The sequence below is a fragment of the Equus caballus genome, chromosome 23 (genome assembly GCF_041296265.1).
Source record: "Equus caballus isolate H_3958 breed thoroughbred chromosome 23, TB-T2T, whole genome shotgun sequence".
Taxonomy (NCBI): Eukaryota; Metazoa; Chordata; class Mammalia; order Perissodactyla; family Equidae; genus Equus; species Equus caballus.
Genome location: NC_091706.1, coordinates 64,010,247 through 64,033,503, shown reverse-complemented (window position 1 = coordinate 64,033,503; position 23,257 = coordinate 64,010,247). Strand labels below are relative to the sequence as shown.

The following is a 23,257-nucleotide window of genomic DNA, read 5'->3' as shown; positions in this document are numbered from 1 at the left end:
GTTGACTTTTTCATGGACTATAGAAGAAGCAGTTAAAGGGAACTTGGGTACCTTTGCAAAGATGAGAATCGAGATAGGTTCTAATTAAAGAGAGGTGTAAGGAGGCACAGAACGTGGGATGGCTGGTGTAGAGCCATCAGATGGTGGTGGCCCCAGGGCAGATGCTCCTACAGAGAAGTCAAGGCCGGAGCGTTGCTCACTACAGAACGCGGGGTTCTGTGGACGGGGTACTTAGGGTCCAAAAATGTTGATTGGTGGGAGTACTAATAGGCTTGACGGTTTTTAGAAGGAATCTAAAAGAAAAGACCATATATTATCATCATGCTTTATGAAGTTAACATTTCAGCCTAGAGTTTTATTTTTCTCATTATTTTCTCTCTGAATGGTGCAGAGCAATAAAATCCTTGTGCAGTGTTAGGTGACATTTCTGAACACATTTCCTTATTCAACCTCTAAGCAATCTTATTAGTGATTTATAGCTGAAAAGCTGACACTCCTGGCCATGTCAGTTGCTAAAGGTATGCTTGTTAGAGAAAGTCTAACTTTGTACTTTTTCTTCTCTGATATTTGAAAGGAATCATAATTATACTTTAAGACTTCATTTTGAATACCATATATTTAAAGTTCATACAATTGCTAGATGACAAAGTTTGGAATTTCTTTAAAATTCCCTTGAAGAAAAAACCTGTAGTTGGATAATTTATTCTGTCTAAATAAATAACACCTTGATACTATGATAAAAGTTTTAAGTGTAATTAATATTTGTTTTATACCTGCCTATGTTCTTATTACAGATAACTTAGGTTAAAAAGTGCATACTGGGTACCCGGGGGGAGTAATTTGAAATTGACTCCTGGAGTGGGGAGAAACTAGCATAGAAAGAGCAGCCATCATTGGTATGACTGCATTCCTGAACTCCCCTTCGGTCTTCCAAAAATGGTTCAAGTTTTATTTCAATGTAATGCTGTTGGGGAAAAGAAAGCAATGATTCGATACACAGGAGTTAAATAATTTGTGCAAATGTATATAATTTACTTATGTACTTTCATTATAAGTTTACCAAGAATTTGCCAAAAATTGTTTCATTTAAGATGCAGAATGCTAAGATACACTAAATACGTTTAATATGTAATATATAAAATATAAGAACATATTTTGATTTAAATATGTATACATGAAAAATCAGATTATCTCTGAAAAATACGATCTGAGAACAATTTTAAACAGATTAAGACTGAAAAAGGCATGATTATTAGTTTCAATTTTCTAGCTTAAAAAATGTTTGCTATTGTTTTCCAGGTATAGTGCAACAAGACTCAAGCTCATCTTCCTCGGCAGGCTTTAGTACAACCAGCAATGCTGTGGTTCCATGTGAGGTAAGTCCTAAGCTTCATGAGTATGTTCTACAGGCGCTTCAGAAGTCACTGATGTTCTCAAAATAGCGCTTCCGTCTTGTGCTAAACCTGTTTTCGTATCATTCCACATGAGAGGACTGAGGGCTTGACACAAGCACAAGGAAAAAGACAGGTGTTAGTGGAAAGTAAGGCTGCAAGTTTTTGTAAGCTGTAAAGCCATCTCTATTACAACTAAAATAACTAGCAAAATATTTTACATTGGGAGCTATGACACATATACATAAAAGTGCATCAAATACAGTGTGACCCCCACTCAGCTGGGGGTTGCGAAACGGCTGACGCCCCGGAGCTGCGCCCTTCTGGGTCGCAAGGGCTCTCTCTCTGCTGGGGACCACCCTGCTGCTCACGGCACTGACTTCCTCTTTCTCTCGTGTTTTCACACTCGGTATATGCATCCCTAAACAATAGGACTTAATTTTAGAATGCATGTGAGTGGAATCACGCTGTAAGAAGTTCTTTTTTTTTTTTTTTGAGGAAGATTAGCCCTGAGCTAACTACTGCCAATCGTCCTGTTTTTGCTGAGGAAGACTGGCCCTGAGCTAACATCCGTGCCCATCTTCCTCTACTTTATACGTGGGACGCCTACCACAGCATGGCTTTTGCCAGGCGGTGCCATCTCCGCACCCGGGATCGGAACCAGTGAACCCCGGGACTCCGAGAAGTGGAACATGCGAACTTAACCGCTGCGCCACCAGGCCGTCCCCTGTATAAGTTCTTTCATGTCACAGCATTGAGTTTGTGAGTTTCATCCACGTGCAGTCATAATATGTCCAACTGTACTTCTGTATAATGTTCCTTTCTATTGTTGAGGAACCTTTGGATATAGGTCTGGCTCCACTCAGGAAAACAGGAAATCTATCAGTTATTTTAATAGACATTTTATTTTATTTACTTATTTGAAATAGGTTCATTTAGGTGCAATTGATGTGCATAGTTAATGTATTCAATTTGATGAGCTTGGACAAATGTGCCATCAAGCTAATAGATGTATCTCTATCTCCAAGGTTTCTTTGTGCTTCTTTGTTGGTGGTGTTGTTGTCGTCATTGTTAGAACACTTAACATGAGATAACCCTCTTAACAATTTTTGAGTGTTCACTACAATATCGTTAACTATAGGCACAATGTCGTACAGCAGACCGCTAGAACTTACTCGTCTTGCATAACTGAAATCTTATACCCATGGACTGACATCTCCCTTTTTCCCCCTCCTCCCAACCCCTGGCAACCACAATTCTACTCTCAGCTTCTAAAGATTGACTACTTTAGATTCCTCATGTAAGTGGAATCATGCAGTATTTGTCCTTCTGTGACAGGCTTGTTTCGCTTAGGGTAATGTCCTCTGGGTTCATCCATGTAGTGGAGACATTTTCAAACAGAGAATTGGTGGAACAGACAGTGAGGACTAAAAAGACAGAAAGAAAACAGTGAGGTAACAGAGAGGGAGCAATTGAAGGAGGAGCTGCCCCTGCTGGGGCTTGAGAAACAAAATGAAGGGATTGAGGTTTCAGAGCCTAGAAGCTTGGAGGAGGGGCAGTCCAGACCTCTGAGGGGGCGTGATGGGCTGGTTCACAGCATGAAGAAGGAAACTGGAGTCGGGGACCAACTGCTGCAGGCGGGGAGGGCTCTGCAGGCGATTACAGAGTCGATGTGCACGAGGCAAGAAGAAACACCCAGACTTCTCAGAGATTATAAACACTGGCCCTACATAGATGCTAATTCCTGGGACCCAAAGCACCACTGTTGTCCACCAGTCAGCACGGGGGCCCTGCCACACTGGGAGGTAAATGACATTTTGGCCTGGGACTGTCTTTCAGTGGACCCAGCGTGGGATCTAACTAACCACGGGTTAGAGCCATGGTCACTGAATAAACAATAGGAATAAACATACCCAAAACATGGTGTGACCTATGTATCATCTCCACAGCCTAGAGAAAGAGGGAGGCCTGTTACGATAGGAAGAGCCAAATATAAGTCCTGAGACCCCTCTAGGATAGTCTGGTAGGCAGAATTCTAATTGACCCTTAAGATTCCTGCCACCTGGTGTACACACCCTATAAAACCCTCTTCCTTTGAATGTGGGCAGGACAAGTGAAAATAAGACAGAATGTCACTCCCATGATTAGGTTACTAATGAGTTGAACCTGAGTTGATAAAAATAGAGGTTATCCTAGGTGGACCTGGCCTAATCAGGTGAAGTCTTTACAAGAAGATTGAGTGTCAGAAACTCTCTCCTGTGGACCTGGAAGATGCAGCCCCCATGAGTTCTACATCTGCAAGGAAATGACTCTGTTAACAACCTTGTGAGCTGGAAAGAGGACCCAGATGCAGCCTCAGATGAGACGCCAGCCCTTTCACATCTTGGTTTCAGCCTGGTGAGATCCTGAGCAGAGCACCCAGCTGGGCCATGCTGAGAACTCTGACATGCAGGACTGCGAGATAATGAATGGGTACTGTTGCAGGGTGCCAAGTCTGTGAGGATTCGTTATTCATCAATAGAAAACCAATACAAATAGAAAAGCAAAAGCAATACTATGTCCTGGGGGCAGTTGCAGAGGGTAGTGCAAGGATTTGAAAAATGCAGGGCTAGCTGTCTTTATCAGTCCTCCCTTAATCACCTACTTCTTTTGTGCAGAAGCACATAGATCTTGGAGAATGCAGTGGCTGACCGAAGCTTCATCAGATGGTGAGCCCAATTGCAACTCCTATTCCATATCTGGTATCTTTACTGGAGAAAAAATTTAAAAAGCCCGCACACGCAGTTCTTCGTTATCTATCTGACAAATGCTTTTCTTCCTTTTGTACCAATTTGTAAGTTCTGTTTTGGGCACAAAATAATGACCTCTTTATGGCTGCTTTTTGGCTGACAGTAATTATAAAACAACATTGATTATCAGACATATCTCTATTTCAGAGATGTTAAAATGTAAAAAAAACGCGTCTTAAAGTTTATAAAATATGGTCGACAAGAAACTTGAAAATAACTACAGAAGAAGTAATAAAATGTGGCATGGCATATTCAAAAAATAATCAAACAACTTCTAGAAATTAAAAATGTAATTAAATTAATTAATCGATGAACGTGATTGACAGCAAAATGAATATAGCAGAAGGGAAAATTAGTGAATTGAAAGACAAATCAGAACAGGATGAAAAGAGGAATTAGTGGAAAATACAGTAGAGAGAATAAAAATAGTAGAAGGTAAGATGAGAAGGTCTAACCAGCAATTGGTTCATGTCCTGAAAGGTGAGTAGACAGAACAGAGCAATAGTTGAAAATAGTTGAAATTCTAAAGAATGTGTTTTAGGCAGAAAGAAATTGATCCCAAATGATAGGTCTGAGATAAGAAAAGGGGGGGAAAAAAAAAAAGAAAGAAAGTGGTAAATATGTATGCAAATGCAAATTAATATTGACTGAATAAAACAGTGATAATAACATCTAGAGGATTGAAAAACAAAAGAACATGGATTAAAAATTGGAAGCAATAACATTTAATTCAGAAGAGGAGTATAAGAATTTAAAATATTCTAGGATTCATGTGTTGCCCAGGAAGAGAGTAAAGATTTAATCAAATTCTGATTTGTGGAATTAATTGTGCATGTTTTAATTTCTAGGGAAACTACAAATAGAATAGATACAGTATGAATAAGTTCAAAGGGAAAAAAAGTAAGGATAAACATATGCAGCTGATCTAACAAGACAAGAAGGGAGAGGAAAAGAAACAATGAATAGATGGCATAAACACAAACTAACATGGTAGAAATAAATGCCAATAAATCGGTCACTAAATAGATTGCAAGTGAAGAAAATACTCCAGTGAAAAAATAAAGATTGTCAGAGTAGATAAAAATAAAATCTAACATTTACTATTCATATGGGGAGCTCTAAAACATAAGCATATAGAAAGCAGAGATCACTATATAAAAATCAGATAAAATCTAAAGCAAAGAAATTACTATTGGAGGTAAAGAAAATCACTTAACTATGTAAGAAAAGGTTAATTTTACCTGGAAATCATGCTAGTTTTAAATATATATGGGCCAAATAATGTGGCCTAAATATATGTAATATGGAAAGTGACAGAACTACAAGAAGAAACAGACAAATCGGTAAGGATGGAGGAAGATCTGAACACACAATTCTCAGTAATTGATAGAGAATATCTGAATAAAATGGTTAACAAAATTGACCCAATGAACAAATATAGAACAGTATACATAAATGCTGAAAGCATTTTCTTCTTAAAATCACAAAAAACATTTTTCAACAAAGAGGAGATGGACCACAAACCACATCTCAACAAATCTCCGTGGGCTGGACTCGCGGAGACCACGTTCTTTGACCATGAGAAAGCTAAGTTAGACATAAATATTTTAAAATATATGTTAAGTTCTTATATGTAAATTAAGAAATACATTTTTAAGTAAACCATGAGTTAAAGGAAAAATTCTAGTGGAAATTGGAAAATGGTTTGGATAGAATAATAACAAAAATACTATACGTCAAAACTTGTGGAATGCAGCTAAAGCAATATTTAGAAAAAATTTATAGCCTTATGTACATAAAATAGAAAAGAAGAAAGACTGAAAAGCTGGTGATCTAAGCATCCGTTGAAAGAAGTTACAGGAAGAAAAGCAATTTAAACCCAAAGAAGGCGGAAGGCAAAAAATAATAAACTTAAAGCAAAGATTAACGATATAAAGAAAGTAACAAAATAGAATGGAACAGTAAAGCCCATAGTTTCCACTTTGATAAAGTTAATAAAAATGATGAAAGTATGGCATGGCTCATTAAGAAAGAAAAAAGGAAAAAAGAAAAAAAAAGAAAAAAGCGCATAAAACCAATATCAAAAATGATAAAAGCCAACATTATTTCTGGGGTAGATAATTAAAGATAATAAAGGACATAGTGACTTTAGGCCATTTCAAAATATGAAAAAAATTCATATCAATATATGAAAAAAATTTAGACAAACTATTAGAAAATATCACTTATCAAAATTAACTAAGAAAAAAATGTAGAAAACCTGAATCTTCCTATAATCACTAAATAAATTCAGTCTGTTGTTAAATGTTTTCCCACCAATAAACTCCCAGGCTCAGATAGCTTTATCAAACGTTCAAGAAGAAATAATTGCAATCTTACACAAAAACTTCCAGAAATTGGGGAAAGAAGGAATACTCCCTGTATTGGTTAATTTTATGTGTCAACTTGACTAGCCCACAAAGTGCCCAGATATTTAGTCAAACATCATTCTGAGTGTGTCTGTGAGGCTGTTTTTGGACAAGATTAGCATTTGAATCAATAGACTGAGTAAAGTAGATTGCTCTCCCCAATGTGGGTGGGCCTTATCCAATCAGTTGAAGTCCTGAATGGATGCAAAGGCTGATCCTCTCATAAATAAGAGGGAACTCTGCCTGATTGACTGTTTGAGCTGGACATTAGTCTTTTCCTGCCTCTGGACTCAAACTGAAACACCGGACTCTTCTTGGGTTACAAGCCCGCCAGCTTTTGGACTGGAACTTATATCATCAGCCCTCCTGGTTCTCAGGCCTTCAGATTTGACTGGAACTACAACACTGGTTCTCTTGCATTTCCAGTTTGTCGACTGCAGATCTTAGGATTTATAAACCTCCATAATCCTGTGAGCCAATTCCCTATAATAAATCTTTATATAGATAGATGAAAAAGTCTCTATATATTACATATTATGGTTTGCTATTTGCAGATGACATGATTCTATATATAGAAAACCCTAAAGAATCCACCAGAAAACTATTAGAAATAATCAAAAACTACAGCAAAGCTGCTGGGCACAAAATCAATTTTAAAAAATCAGTTGCATTTCTATACAATAACAATGAACTAGCAGAAAGAGAAATCAAAAATACAGTCCCATTTACAATTGCAACAAAAAGAATAAAATATCTAGGAATGAACTGAACCAAAGAGGTGAAAGACCTGTACACTGAAAACTATAAGACATTGAAAGAAATTGAAGAAGACATAAAGAAATGGAAAGATATTCCATGTTCATGGGTCAGAAGAATAAATATAGTTAAAATGTCCTTATTACCTAAAGCAATCTACAGATTCAATGCAATCCCAGTCAGAATCCCAACGACATTCTTCACAAAAATAGAACAAAGGATCCAAAAATTTATATGAAACAAAAAAAGACCTCGAACAGCCAAAGCAATCTTGAGAAAAAAGAACAAAGCTGGAGGCATCACAATCCCTGATTTCAAAATATACTACAAAGCTATAGTACTCAAAACAGCGTGGTACTGGTACAAAACCAGACACACAGATCAATGGAACAGAATTGAAAGCCCAGAAATAAAACCACGCATTTATGGACAGTTAATTTTTGACAAAGGAGCCAAGAACATACAATGGAGAAAGGAAAGTCTCTTCAATGAATGGAAAACTGGACAAGCCACATGCAAAAGAATGAAAGTAGACCATTATCTTACACCATACACAAAAATTAACTCAAAATAGATTAAAGATTTGATGTAAGACCTGAAATCATAACACTCCTAGAAGAAAATATAGGCAGTACACTCTTTGATACTGGACTTAGCAACATTTTTTCGAATACCATGTCTGCCTGGGCAAAGGAAACAAAGGAAAAAGGTAACAAGTAGGATTACATCAGACTAAAAAGCTTCTGCAAGGCAAAGGAAACCATGAACAAAACAAAAAAACAACCCACCAACTGGGAGAAAATATTTGCAAATCATATATCTGACAAGGGGTTAATCTCCAAAATATATAAAGAACTCACACAACTCAAGAACAACAACAAAAAAACCCGATCAAAAAATGGGCAGAGGATATGAACAGACATTTTTCCAAGCAGATATACAGATGGCCAACAGGCACATGAAATGATGTTCAGCATCACTAATTATTAGGGAAATGCAAATCAAAACTACAATGAGCTATCACCTTACACCTGTCAGAATGGCTGTAATTATCAAGACAAAAAACAAATGTTGGAGAGGATGTGGAGAAAAAGGAACCCTCATACACTGCTGGTGGGAATGCACAATGGTGCAGCCACTACGGAAAACAGTATGGAGATTTCTCAAAAAATTAAAAATAGAAATACCATATGATCCAGCCATCCCACTACTGGATATTTATCCAAAGAACTCGAAACCAACGATCCAAAGAAATTTATGCACCCCTATGTTCATTGCAGCATTATTCATGATAGCCAACATGTGGAAGCAACCCAAGAGCCCTTCTACAGAAGAATGGATAAAGGAGAGGTGGGGTGTGTGTGTGTGTGTGTGTGTATATATATTCATTGGAATAATAGCCATAAAAAAAGACAAAATCATCCCATTTGCAACAACATGCGTGGACCTTGAGAGTATGATGTTAAGTGAAATAAGCCAGACAGAGAAAGACAAATACTGCTTGATTTCACTCATATGTAGACAATAACAAATACATGGATAAAGAGAAAAGATTAGCAGTTACCAGAGGGGAAGGGGGTGGTGGGATGGGCATAAGGGATAAAGGGGCACATATGTATGGTGATGGATAAAAATTAGAGTACTGGAGGTGAGCACAATGAAGTGTATTCGGAAACTGATAAATAATAATGTACACCCAAAATTACACAATGTTATAAACCATTATGATCTCAATAAAATTACTTGGAGAAAAAGTCTTGAAAAAATAAAAAAGTCAAAAAATACATAAAGACATATAAAAAGATAAAAATATATAAAATATATATATTTATTTATCACAAGGAATTGGCTCACATGATCCTGGAACAGAACCAAGAGGAGATGATGTAGATAGATACAGATATAGACATACATGTAGGTGTAGGTGTAGGTATAGCATCCTCTTGGTTCTGTTCCTCTGGAGAACCCTGACTGAGCCAGATTCTGGTGCTGAGAAGAGGAGTGCTGCTGTGACAAATATCTAAAAACGTGGAAGTGACTTTGGACCTGGGCAATGGGTAGAAGCTTGGAGAGTTTTGAGATGCATGCTAGAAAAAGACCAGATTGTCGTGAAGGGACCGCTGGTAGAAATACGGACGTTAAAGGTGATTCTGGGGAGCGCTCAGAAAGAAAAGATGAGAGCTGGAGACAAAGCCTCCATCTTCTCAGAAAGTACATCAATACTCAGAAGCAGAATGTTGATGGAATATAGATGTTAAGGGCCATTCTGGTGAGATCTCAGATGGCAATGAGGAAGAGGCTGTTGCGAAGTGGAGGAAAGGAAGTCCTCGTTATAAAGCGGCAAAGAACTTGGCTGAATTGTGTTTTAGTGTTTTGTGGAAGGTAGAACTTGCGAGTGGTGACATTGGATATTTAGCAGAGGAGATTTCAAAGCAAAGTATTGAAGGTATGCCTTGGGTCCTCCTTACTGCTCATAGTAAAACGGAAGAGCAGAGATAGGAATTGATTAAGGAATTTTTAAGCAAAAAGGAACCAGAAATTAGAAATTTAGAAAATTCTCAGCCCATCCATGTTGCAAAAATGAGAGAGCTTGTTCTGAAGGAAACAGTAAGGGTGTGGCTGAACAATCGTTTGATAAAGAGATCATGGGTGTGACTCATGGACTTAATCAGTCATCTCAGCAGAGGCCAGGAGTAGAGATGGGATTAAACCAGCAAAGATACTGCCAGTTTGAAGTAAAGGGGACAGGGAAATCAGGAGAGAATGGAGAATACTGTCAGACTTCTTGGATTCCACAGGACTGGACCATAGAGCTCTGTAGCTGTGAACACACGCTGTTCTTAAAGGACAGGAAGAATGACTCACAAGGCCCCCACACTGTTCTTAAAGGATGGGAAGAATGACCCTCAAGGCCCTGCAGAGATCATAAGGGCTGCCACTCCCACCCCAGGCCCAGGGCCAAAACTATTTCCTCGTTGGTTTCAGAGGGCAGAGCAGCTGCAGGGGGAGGGTCACCCCACAGATCGTGGAGGTGATGCTGCCACCTTACTGGGCCTAGAAGGTGGGACATCAAGCCAAAGAGAATTATTCTCAAGCCTTTAAGATCTGATGGAATCTGCTTTGCTAGGGTTTGGACCTGCTTGAGACCCATCCCCGCTTCCTTCTCTCCTCTTCCTCCCTGTTGGAATATGGCTGTCTACCACTGTATTTTGGAAGCACACAACATGTCTGGATTCACAGGTTCACAGCTGGAGAGGAGTTTTGTCTCAGGGTGAATCATACTTCGAGCCTCACACGTGCCTGATTTAGGTGATACTGAGATGAGATTTTGGACATCAGGCTTTAGAGATGACACTGGAATGGGTTAAGACTTTGAGACTGTTGTGGTGGAATGCAATGTATTTTGTATGTGAGAAAGACGTAAATTTTGTGGGGCCAGGGGCAGAAAACTGAAATGAATTGTGTCCCCCTCAAATTCTTATGTTGAAGTTCTGATCCCCGATGTGACTGTATTTGGAGATAGGGTTTTTAGGAGATAATTAAGGTTGATGAGATCATAAGGGCAGGACCCTAATCTGATAGGATTGGTGGCCTGATAAGAAGAGTAGGAGAGAGAGCTCTCTCTACCCCATGAGGACGCAATGAGGAGGTGGCCCTCTGTGAACCAGAAAGAGAGCTCTCGCCAGAACCCAACCATGCTGGCACCCTGACCTCAAACGTCCAGCCTCCAGAATTGTGAGAGATACATTCCTGCTGTTTAAGCCACCCAGCGGGCGACATCTTGTTTTGGCGGCCCTGCATGACTAAGAACTCCCCAAGTCATTATATGTGGGCCGTGTAACTTGACACCAAAACCTGATAAGGACAATATCAGAAGGGAAGATGACAGTCTAATCTTACTTCTGAACGTAAATAATTCTTCTTTTTGAAATTAATTAGTATTTTATTGGTTTTACACCTGTTGCAAAAAATACAGGTTTTGTCTTGTCTGAAAATACAGCTTTAAATTTTAGCCACTGATTTAAAATATTGTTGAGGGTAAGGTATGATAATGATGCTCACATGGTTGTTTGTCTGGTATACAATCCAGAATTTTGGCTGAACATACAAAAACATTCTTTGAAATGCAGTTTGAATTTTAATAAGAACATGCATGGCTTTAGCTGTGCTGATAGCAATGGCATTCCTTGGAACAATTCAAAGATTACATGCATTGTTTTCAATATATTTCATTTTTTTTCCTCTTTTTCTTTTTTGTGCTTTATCTCCCCCAAAACCCCCCTGGTACATAGTTGTGTATTTTCAGTTGTGGGTCCTTCTAGTTGTGGCATGTGGGGCGCGGCCTCAACGTGGCCTGATGAGTGGTGCCATGTCTGCGCCCAGGACTCAAACCAGCGAAACCCTGGACCACCGCAGCAGAGCTCGGGAACTTAACCACTCAGCCTCGGGGCCAGCCCCACATTTCATTGTTATTGCCCCAATGTGGAACATCTTCATGAAACACATACCAAATCTGACCTTTTGAACACTCTTAGCTATACAATGGGAATTCCAATAAAAGGCTGAACATAAAGAATTCTTTAAAAAAAAACGTTGCTAAATTCAATCCAATTATATGAAAAGAATCATACAGCATGACCAATTTGGTATCATCCCAGTAACGCAAAGTTTGACACTAGAAAATGAATAAGCATAACATAATAACAGATTAAAAATAAAAGTCATACAATTTCAATAAAAACATCTGATAAAATTCTACATCCTTTAATTAAAAAATACTTTATTGCTAAAAAATGCTAACCATCATCTGAGCTTTCAGCGAGTCTTTAATCTTTTTGCCGGTGGAAAGTCTTGTGAAAAACACAGTTTCTGTGGGGCGCAATTAAGTGAGGTGTAGTAAAATGAGGTGTGCCTACATACAATGAACCCTATAAACCAATAAGAGAGAGAGAGACAACCCAGTGGGAAAGTGGCAAGAAACTTAACAGGCAATTCATGAAAGAGGAAATCTAAATAGACAATAGACGTAGTAATAGTTCCAAACCTCATGAGATGCTACTACATGGTTAGAATAAAAAGACTGCAGAGGCAAGCGATAGTGAGCATGCGGAGCAATGGGAACCCGTCAACGCTATCATTCCATCCCTAGAAACACATCCTAGAGGAATACTTGCACGTTATATGCCAGGAAATATGTACAAGCATGTTCATGAAATAGGAATGAACACAAATGTTCATCAAACTGTGAATGAATAAAGAAATTCATATAATGAAATACTATATAGCAATAAAAATGAATAAATTACAGCTTCACATAATTCCATGGATGAATCCCAGTAACATAATGTTGAGTGAAAAAAAGCCAGAGAACATACTATTAGCAAGATTAAGCAATAGTTGTGTCAGTCTTAGCCTGTGAATAGTGATGCTAAGAATGTCTGAGGCTCTTGCCAGGGCCTTATTACTGGTAGGGAGCCCCATGGAGATTTCCCCTACAGGAGCCAATTTTGTGACTGGACTGGCCTTTGTGGTTCTTATTATGATCACAGGATGCACTTCAGCAAAAACTGTCAGCAAACATTTAGGGACAAGATTTATCACTGACAGTTCCAGGAGGATACAGGGCACACCCCAGGGTCACCCAGCAGGACACAGGTAAGAGAGAGAGAAGGAACACAGGCAATATGTTTATTCAGGATAGATGGCTTTTGAAATGGATGCCTCAGCAATCAAAAGCTAATGTCAGGCACTTACATTATAATCAAAAGCTTAACGGAGTCACTTACACTTCAATAGTGTTGAGGGACACAAAATTAATGTGACAAAATTCTAAGCAAATGCAAAGAGGTGATCACTGTACCAAAGGCAGTTTCCTTTGGGGAGGAAGGAGGTTGTGACCCGAACGCCTGAGGAGCTTCTAGGGGCTGGCAGCATTCTATTTTTTTGACGTAGGAGGTACTTTTCTAGTTGTTTGAATTATAATAATTAATTAATATTATATATGTGATTTATGCCCTTTCCCCTATATTTGCTACATCTCACACTGAAAAACAAGTTTACTGAAAAAAAAGAGAGAGAAAGAGAAATGGTATAAACAGATTGGCTGGTGAAATGGAGGGGAGTGTGAGCCGGTGTGGCTGTGCCCAGGCCTACCAGGGAAGACACCTATTAGCAATAAGTGACAGGTAGATACTGCTGAGTTTTAAGTTCCAGCCTTCAGTGTTAGGCTTAATTATTTTGTTGGGAGCCTTGTTGATTTCTAAAATATTAACCGCATAGAAAATAGTACCAGAAGTTAATCCCAAAGCAAACTTTTAAATTCTCCGCACCAAGAAAGCATCAGTCCAACATTATATGAATAGTGTATCCTATTTCACCACTGTGGTCACCTGAATTAGCAATGGAAGATGCTGCCTCCAACTCGACGGAAAACACAACAGGGGTTTTGGGGATTTAAAGCACCCGTTTGATGCTGCCTGGAACTGAAAACAACAACTTACTAAGCAGAGCTCTTTGCTTTACATGTCATCAATTATTTCAGCTCCTTATTATGTGGCCTAACTCTTTAAAGAGAGTTTGTTCTGTTAGCCCAAGAACGTGCTCATACAAACCCACAGGACTCTTTATCAATGGTGGCTCCAAACTAAGGGGTCCCGGGGCCGCGTTAGACTTTCTACAGTCTCTACAAGCTCCCCTCTAAATCCCTAAATTTCCCAGTTACAATGCTGCCACTACCACAACCACCGTCACCATCATCTTATGTGTATTAAATATTAGGTGTAAAGAAAATAGCCAAACACACTCTCTTATTCTCCGGTACCATACAAAACACTGTGCACACACGACCACAAGAGGGCTGCCATAGAGCCCCCCCTCAGCCTCTAATCCGTCCTCACCCATATAGAAATCCTGGAGCTGCCTCTGCAGTCCGTTTAAGAAGCTCTACAACTTTGGAAATCACGAAATTCTGCACTATATGATCTTCTAAACTTAAGTTTAAAAATTTCTTAACGTAAAAGCTGGCGACCCCAAGTGTCAGTATTTCTGTGCTGTGAAACAAGCAGGGGTTGGCATTTGCGTTTCCATAAGTTGCAATGTGGATTAGTGTCTGCCACTTTCATTTAATGCCAAATCCAAGGTAGAGGAGGAAAAATTCTCCCCTACTCTCTTTGGGTCTCTGGCTGGGCCTAAGAATTAGACTGACTTGAAACATATTAACAGGAGAAAAACATAGAAATTTTAATTGAATTTTGACCTATACATGGGAGCCTTTACGGGAGAATGAAGACCCAAAGAAGCAACAAGAGCAGAAAGATTTTACACCATTTAGAGAAGAAACAATACATTTGTGAAGAGCTGACAGACACAGAGGCTTGGGCTATGGGTAATAAATGGTAAAGGAGTAACTAGGAAGATATGGGTTAGTTTAACAAGATTTGTGTATACAGCCTTCTTGGCCCCAACTTCCTTGTCTCTGGTGATAAGAATGTCTTCCCTCCTCCTGGCAGAGGGAGGGTACATTCCGCAGAGGGGAGATTTATCTCCTGCTTTCAGGAAGACAAAGGAGGGTCAGAGTGTCCCTCTTGCACTGGCTGTTCCTTAAGTAACTTTAATCTAAAATAATCAATATGTCAAAGTGGCATATTTTGGGGTGGCATATTCTGACTCCCTTCATCAGGTACCCTTGGGGACAGAATTCTTATCTCTAGTTTCTAGTTCATTTCTCTATTAGCTGCTCTGGATGGAATCCACCTGCTCAATTTCTTTCACGTGGAATCAAAGGATGGCCATGAGCAGAGCACATACTGAAGAGCTCAGTGGGGCAAGCCGGAGTAGCTTGGCTCACTATTGTAGCATATGGCTACAGCCTTGTATATCGGAATACTTCTAACAAAAATACTAAGATTATAGTCTTGTTATTGAGAAATATGGTAATGTTCATGACTTAGATTAAGAGCCATGAATTCTATACAGTGATCTCTTGAATTTTTTTTCCCTATCTTGTTTTTCTAGACTGATGCGATTGAGAACATGTTTGAACAGAATTTAAAGATCAAGTTTTACATCAGTTCCAGGTCCACATCTCCGTCCTCACCCAGTGGAGACGAAGCTGACCTAGTTAAGGTGCCTCCCTGGGGTAGCTTTGCTCCCCAAGTGTCCACTCATAACAAGGCAAAGGGAGAATGAATCCCATTCAGAAACAGAGGGACATTTCTCTCCTGATCAAGCACATTGCTTAGTTAGACACAGTCTATTAGAGAATATTAAGCTTAACTGATAACACAGGAAGATTTGAAACTCAAATGAAAAAACTATTCATGAAAATCAACTTTAAAAAGGCAAAACTTCCACCTGCACTTGAACAACAGGCTTAATGATGGTGTCTACTATGAAGCGAGGATTTAAAAGAGTAGAAAGCACAATTCTGTGAATTATGAAATGGTCGGTAACCGCGATGCAAACTGTGAGGGGGTGTGGTCTGGCAGGGACAGTTCCCTCATTATTTACATTGTTTTAATTAACATTATGGAGTCATGATATAACAGGACATTTTATATAATCATACCATAACATCAAGTCTGATATTATGTATAAGTAATAAGGTATAAAAATACGTTTGTAAGTGCACTTATTAAAATTGAATACAATTTCCTACCTTCTACATAATGGTAGATAGAACAACACTTTATTGGCCCTTCATGTTCTTTCACTTTTTTTTCAATTATTTCATTGAGGTCATAATGTTTATAACATTGTGTAATTTCAGGTGCACATTATTATTTATCAGTTTCTGTATATACTGGATCATGCTCACCACCAATAGTTTAATTTTTCTCCTTTGATTTCTTCATTGACCCAATCGTTGTTCAGCAGCATTTTTTTTAATCTCCACATTTTTGTGGGTTTTTAAATTTTCTTCCTGTAGTTGATTTCTAGTTTCATACCTTTGTGATCAGAAAAGATGCTTGGTATTATTTCGATCTTCTTAAATTTATTGAGACTTGTTTCTGTGGCCTAATATGTACTCTATCCTGGAGAATGTTCCATGAGCATTTTAAAAGAATGTGTATTCTGCGGTTTTGGGGAAGGAATGTTCTATATATTTCTACTAAGTCCATCTGGTCTAATGTGTCATTTAAGGCCAATTTTTCCTTATTGATCTTCTGTTTGGATGATCTATCCATTGATATAAGTGGAGTGTTAAATTCCCCTACTATTATTGTGTTACTGTCTATTTCTCTTTTTATGTCTGTTAATAATTGTTTTATATATTTAGGTGCTCCTACGTTGTGTGCATAGATATTTGTTAGTGTTATATCCTCTTGTTGGATTGTTCCCTTAATCATCATGTAGTGCCCTTCTTTGTCTCTTGTTACAGTTTTTGTTTTAGAGTCTGATATAAGTATTGCTACCCCCACTTTCTTTTCTTTGCAATTTGCATGGAGTATCTTTTTTCCATTCTTTCACTTTCAGTTTGTGAGTGTCTTTAGGTCTGAAGTGTGTCTTTTGTATGCAGCATATGCATGGGTCTTGGTTTTTTTAATCCAATTGGCCACCCTATGCCTTTTCATTGGAGCACTTAGTCCATTGACATTTAAAGTAGCTATTGATAAATATGTACTTATTGCCATTTTGTTACTTTTTTTCCTGGGTGTTTTAGGAGTTCTTATCTATTCCTTTCTTCTTCTCTTGCTCTCTTCCATTACAGTTTGATGGCTTTCTTTAGTAATATGTTTGATTTCTTTCCTTTTACTTATTTGTTTATTTATTATAGGTTTCTGGTTTGTGATTACCATGCAGTGCCTATATAATATTCTATATATATAACAATCTATATTCTCTTTATCTTGACCTCTTTCTAAAAGCTCTACTCTTTTACTCCCCTCCTCCCACATTTTATGTTTTTGAAATCACATCTAATCTCTTGTTTTGTGTGTGTCTATCCATTACCCTCTTATCATTGAAATAGGTAATTTTAGTACTTTTGTCTTTTTTTTTTTTAAAGATTTTGTTTTTTTCCTTTTTCTCCCCAAAGCCCCCCGGTACATAGTTGTATATTCTTCATTGTCGGTCCTTCTAGTTGTGGCATGTGGGACGCCGCCTCAGCGTGGTTTGACGAGAAATGCCATGTCCGCGCCCAGGATCCGAACCAACGAAACACTGGGCCGCCTGCAGCGGAGCGCGCGAACTTAACCACTCGGCCACGGGGCCAGCCCCAGTACTTTTGTCTTTTAACCTTCACATTATCTTCATAGGTGGTTGATCTGCTACCTTTACTATATTTTTGCCTTCACCAGTGATTTCATTGCCTGGGGTGTTTTTTGATAATTTTCTTATCCGTATTTGTGGTCTTCTCTTTCCCACTTAAATAAGTCCCTTCAGCATTTCTTGTAGAACTGGTTTCTTGGTGATAAATTCCTATTAATTTTTGCTTGTCTGGGAAGCTGTTGCTCTCTCCTTCCATTCTGAATGATAACCTTGCTGGATAGAGTATTCTTGGCTGTAGGTTTTTTCTTTTCAGCCCTTTAAATATGCCATGCCACTCTCTTCTAGCCTGTAGGGTTTCAGCTGAGAAGTCCGCTGATAGCGTTATGGGCTTTCCTTTATATGTCACTTGTTGCCTTTCTCTTGCTGCTTTTAGGATTTTCTGTTTATCTTTAATTTGGGACATTTTAATTATAATGTGTCTTGGTGTGGGACTCTTTGGGTTTATCTTGTTTAGTGTTCTCTGTACTTCCTGTACTTGGATGTCTGTTTCCTTCCTTAGGTTATGAAAGTTTTCAGCTATTATTTCTTCAAATAGATTCTCTGCCCCTTTGTCTCTGTCTTCTCCTTCTGGGACACATATAATATGAATGTTAGTGTACTTGATATTGTCCCAGAGTTCCCTTAGAATGTTCTCATTCTTTCTAATTCTTTTTTCCTTTCTCTGTTCAACTTGGGTGATTTCCTCTAGTCTTTCTTCCAGCTCGCTGATCCGTTCTTCTGTATCATCTACTCTGTTATTGAGTCCCTTTAGTGAATTTTTCATTTCTAGTATTGTATTCTTCATTTCTGATTGGTCCTTTTTTATATTTTCCAATTCTCTGTTGATGTTCTTACTGTGTTCATTCAGCCTTCTCCCAAGATCAGTGAGTATCCTTATGAGTTTTTGTTTGAACTCCTTGTCAGGTAGATTCCTTATTTCTGTTTCATTTAGTTGTTTTCTGGGGTTTTGTCCTGTTCCCTTGCTTGGAATGTATTCCTTTCCCTCCTCATTATGCCTCTTTCTCTGTGCTTATATCTATCTATTAGGTGAGTCAGCTATGTCTTCTGATTTGGAGAAATGGCCTTATGTAAGAGATGCCTTTTGAGGCCCAGCAGTGTGCTTCCCTCTTGTCACCAGTCCAAATAATCCAGGAGTGACCCCTGTATGGGCTACTTGTGTCCTTCTGCTGTGGCAGGGTTTCTCTTACTGCAGGTACCCAGGGAGTCTATTCTTTCCCTCCTGGCCAGCTCTTTGTAAATCGAGTTTGGGGAGCCTCAGCACTGTTGGCTACAAGGTCTAATATCACACTCATGTTGCAGTTTTTCTATTAATTGAATAGGTACCCAGTGTAGCTGGTTGCTAGGCTCAGGGGCTTACAATTGCTGTAGGCCTCAGGCCTGCAAGGCTATTGTCAGCTCTTTTAGGATTGCAGCTGAGTGGGGCTGGCCCCAGGCACAGGAGTACCCAATTGTTTCAGGCTCTGGAAGGCAGAGCTAATCCCCTTTGTGGCTGTTTGTGAAGCACAGGTCTTTTGCCACTGATAAGCCCCACCCCCCCCAGGTCCACACACACCATCAACACAAGCCTGGTCCCTGCACACTTCCTGACCCCCTGGAGTGTACTCACTTGCCCTACTGCAGAGGTCCCCATCTCTCCACCAATGTCCCCCACAGTTCACCTGGTCTTCACACAGGCCCTCCCCCACAGAGGCGGACACATTTCCCTGCCTGTAGAGGATCAAGGCACCCAGTCTATGCAGGCTGACAAGTAGCCTGAGGGCTTGCTTTTGGGTGGGGCTGGTCCCTAGGGTAGGCTTCCTGCCCTGGCTGAACTGGATTAAATCTGTGCTCTAGTGGGTGTGGCAGACCCCTGAGCTAACAGGACAGGGGAAGAACTTCAATGGCATCTCCCGGGATCTGTGTCAGCATGTCTATACGAGGTCACAGTCTCTGGAGAGGTCTCACCTCTCACTGAGATGCACCCAAAGCCTATCAGGTGAGTCTCTTTTCACCAAAGGACTGTGCAGCTTTCTTTTTGGTGATTTTATGTTGCTTTGTGAGATGGATGAATTTGTACATTGGCCCTTTAAGAGCTGGGCTTTTTCAGCTTTCCTCTCATAGCTTTTATGGGGGTATTCCCCCATTGCGGTTAGTAGCCAGCAAGGCAGAAAGTAGGACACTTATCTCTGTTGCGCTGAGCCTGAAGGATGCTTATAGAGCTAATGTGTACCGGCTAAAGTCCCCACTTCTCCAGGGAGGGCTGCGTACCTTAGGGTGGCTCCTGCACAGTTGGCTGTGAAGCTCTGCCACTCACAAAGGTGGCTTTCTTTCTCTTCAGAAGAAATTTCTGCTTCAGTCAGTACTGTCCTTTGTTGTGGGGGTTCTTTTTATCCAGTTTTCATTTTTCTCTCCAGGGTAATTTTTTTTTTTTTGAGGAAGATCAGCCCTGTTCTAACATCTGCTGCCAATCCTCCTCTTTTTGCTGAGGAAGACTGGCCCTGAGCTAACATCCGTGCCCATCTTCCTCTCTTTTTTGTGTGGGATGCCTACCACAGCATGGCATGCCAAGCAGTGCCATGTCCCCACCCGGGATCTGAACCAGTGAACCCTGGGCCACCAAAGTGGAATGTGCATACTTAACCACTGAGGCACCAGGCCAGCCCCCAGGGTTATTTTTCTAAGAGTAGTTGTCACCTGATTGTTTTCGTGGGAGAAAGTGAGTTAGGAGTCTGCCTACACCACCATCTTGACAAGATCTCCCTGGTTTTTATTCTTTAGATTAAAGATAGTCTCTTTTTAAACAAAACAAAACTAAAATTGGGGCTAAGTCGTCAATAAATGTAATCTAAGCTTCCTAAGAGGGAATCTTTATATATAAAGTCATATAAAAAAGTTTATTTATTGGAATGCATAGTAAATAGTGCAGTGAAATGCCGTCAACTTTTGCTTAATGTCTTTGTAAATTTGGCAAATGTCCTGAATCTCCTGCATTTACTACCGATTTCTTATGGTATGTTTCTCTGTGGTACCATCCTGAAAGGAGAGATATTCTTCAAGTCTGTATACGTAGATGCTCTGCTCAACTGTGTAGCATCTTCGCTTACGAACTTTATTCCCCAGTAACATCCATTAGCATTCACTTCTTTCCATTTCAAAAAGTATTTTCTGCTAGTTCCCAGGAAAGAAAAGTTTTATATGATATAGACAGCTAAATTTTATATGATTGTTGAAGTCTAATTTCATAAAGGTAATCTAAGTTACCTGAGCATTTTTTTAAGATTGGCCCTGAGCTTACATCTGTTGGCAATCTTTTTTTTTTCTTCTTCTCCCCAAAGCCCCCCAGTACATAGTTGTATATTCCAGCTGTAGGTCCTTATAGTTCTGCTATGTGGGCTGCCACCTCAGCATGGCTTGATGAGCAATGCTAGGTCTGTGCCCAGGATCCAAACTGGTGAAACCCTGGGCCGCTGAAGCAGACTACGCAAATTTAAGGACTCGGCTCTGGGGCCAGCCTCGCCTAAGTATATTTTTAGATTATTACTAATAATTTCACAAAATCTTGCTGAACCCTCTGTAATTGATTTTAATGTATTTCTACATATTTACCATCATAAAATCTCTTCTACACTTATAAAACCAGTAGCTCAAAGAATCGTTTGAAGATTCTGATCATATATCTACTTATTAAGTCTCTTTCAAATATATTTATGATTAATATTCTCCTTTTAATGTAGTCTACGTTCTATGACACACATTTTAAAATAGCCAAATTGATATCAATTGTATGAAACATACCTAAATTTTGTTTGTAGAAACTGCAAGCATATATTCAAATAATTTGAAAGATATTTTCAACTCCATGAGAATTTTCGTTTTACTGTGTTTTTGTCTATTAACAAGTATACTTCTTTTGCCTTGCTTGAGGAATTTTTAAATTCTTGTAATTTGGGGGATATGTGTAACTTACCTTGATTTATTTCTTTCTCCTTGATTCAGGTTATAGATTCTGCTCATCTCCCAGTTCACACACCAACAATAAAGAGAAAGGAATATCATAGTAGAATCCCATTTCCAACTAAGGTACTTGACTTAGTTATAGACTTGGCAGGTTCCTAAAAAAGTGAGAATAAATTGGTTTCTCTCTAACCCTGCCCTACCTCCCTCCTTCCTTCTTGCCTGCCTTCCTTTCTTTCTTTCTTTATTTTCCCTTTCCTTCCTTTTTGCTTCCTTCCTTCCTTCCTTCCTTTTGTCCTGGGGACTTCTGCTGAAGCATAGTAGATTCAAAAACGCATACATTTCTGCTTTCTACTGAAACCCACTAAGCCCACTAAAGAGAGAAGAAAGAATAAGCAAATAAGCCAACATAATTCTGGAAGATGAAAGCCTGAGCGAGGGCTTAGCGAGCTGAGAAATCTGCTTAGGGAGGGGCATGCCAAAAAGCCATGAGACAATCAATATCTCAGAAGCCTAGAAGGACTCAGTCATTAGAGACGCCAGGTCCCTTAGGAGGCAGGGGTGATGCGCAGTGCTGAAATCAGGGGAGCAAATTGAAAATCTAAACAGGGGTGGGTAGCTCCTGTACACACACAGTGCCCTGGCAGGGATTGCAAGTCTGTCCACTTTACAGATGAGGGAACAGAAACACAAAGAAGGTGACAAAATTTGCCAGCTAGTGTTTGCAGAAACCAGATTTTGTTATAATTTAAATGTTGCCAATTTGTGACAACAATCACTTCTGGGCAGAGAGGCATGATCCAGAAACAGAAAATCCATAGTAGATTGCTAACTTGTTGATAATTCTGCGAAGACATCTACAATTATAGCTATCGTAGTTTCAGTTAGAAATTTCAGGAAGCCATCTGCCTCGGAGGTGTAATACGACCTGCTTTGTAGGAGTTTATCAATTCCTGAAGTAGATTCTTTTTATTGATAGTAGAAAACACATAATTTGCTATAGAAATAAAATTTTGAAATTGAATTGTTATTCTTTCTTTCAGAGAAGGTATAAAAACCATATTATTTTTTGTTATCTCTCTCCAATAAAAATATGTATACATAGGCAATTCTTACTCCATCCATTGTTGAGAAATCACTTGAAGAATATGTCAGTCTAGAACGCATTTTTTCAAAGGTTCAGGATATACATGCATAAAGAAAAGCCAGGCTTTATTTATTTTGTTCCAAATAGTATTAATGAACATTAGATTACCACTTAAATAATTCTTTCTTTCTCCTCCTCCTCCTCTTCTTCCTCTTCTTGGTAATTTTAGGGATTTTTTTCTCAATATTTTCCAATTATGCAGTAATTAAGGTGCAAGAATGTTAAATGTTGGTGATCAAGAAGGGAGCTACTTTTCTTTGAATGTAAAACGATATTTTGGGCAGGGTGGGTGGAAGGAATTACCTTTTCAAAGTTATTTAATCTTTGATGCGGATTTGGTCACTTTGTTTTGTAGAATAAGACTCACCAGTTTTTCCTCATGTCCTTTACTGCCCCCACAAAGTGTCACCAGTGCACATCTCTGATGGTGGGTTTGATAAGACAAGGCTGCGTCTGCGACGGTAAGCCCCAAAGAAGGGTTAAGAGGAGACAGAGCCGTAGCCTTTATACTTGAAGCACTAATCCCATTCATGAGGGCTCCACCACTACAACCTAATCACCTCC

The 23,257-nt window shown here is 39.2% G+C and overlaps 1 protein-coding gene across 7 annotated transcripts in view; it reads left to right on the top strand.

Annotated features, from left to right (window-relative positions):
• LOC100064928 (serine/threonine-protein kinase MRCK alpha) overlaps positions 1-23,257 on the top strand; it is a 58,639-nt gene that overhangs the window by 16,494 nt on the left and 18,888 nt on the right. For 5 of the 7 annotated variants that reach the window (XM_070248801.1, XM_070248803.1, XM_070248802.1 and 2 more), the window contains exons 5-8: positions 1,300-1,376; positions 15,358-15,468; positions 21,589-21,672; positions 23,049-23,154. In XM_070248801.1, coding sequence (XP_070104902.1) covers positions 1,300-1,376; positions 15,358-15,468; positions 21,589-21,672; positions 23,049-23,154 — 378 coding nt within the window. The remainder of the gene's footprint in view (positions 1-1,299; positions 1,377-15,357; positions 15,469-21,588; positions 21,673-23,048; positions 23,155-23,257) is intronic. The other 2 variants (XM_070248800.1, XM_023627541.2) reach the window with 1 other exon arrangement.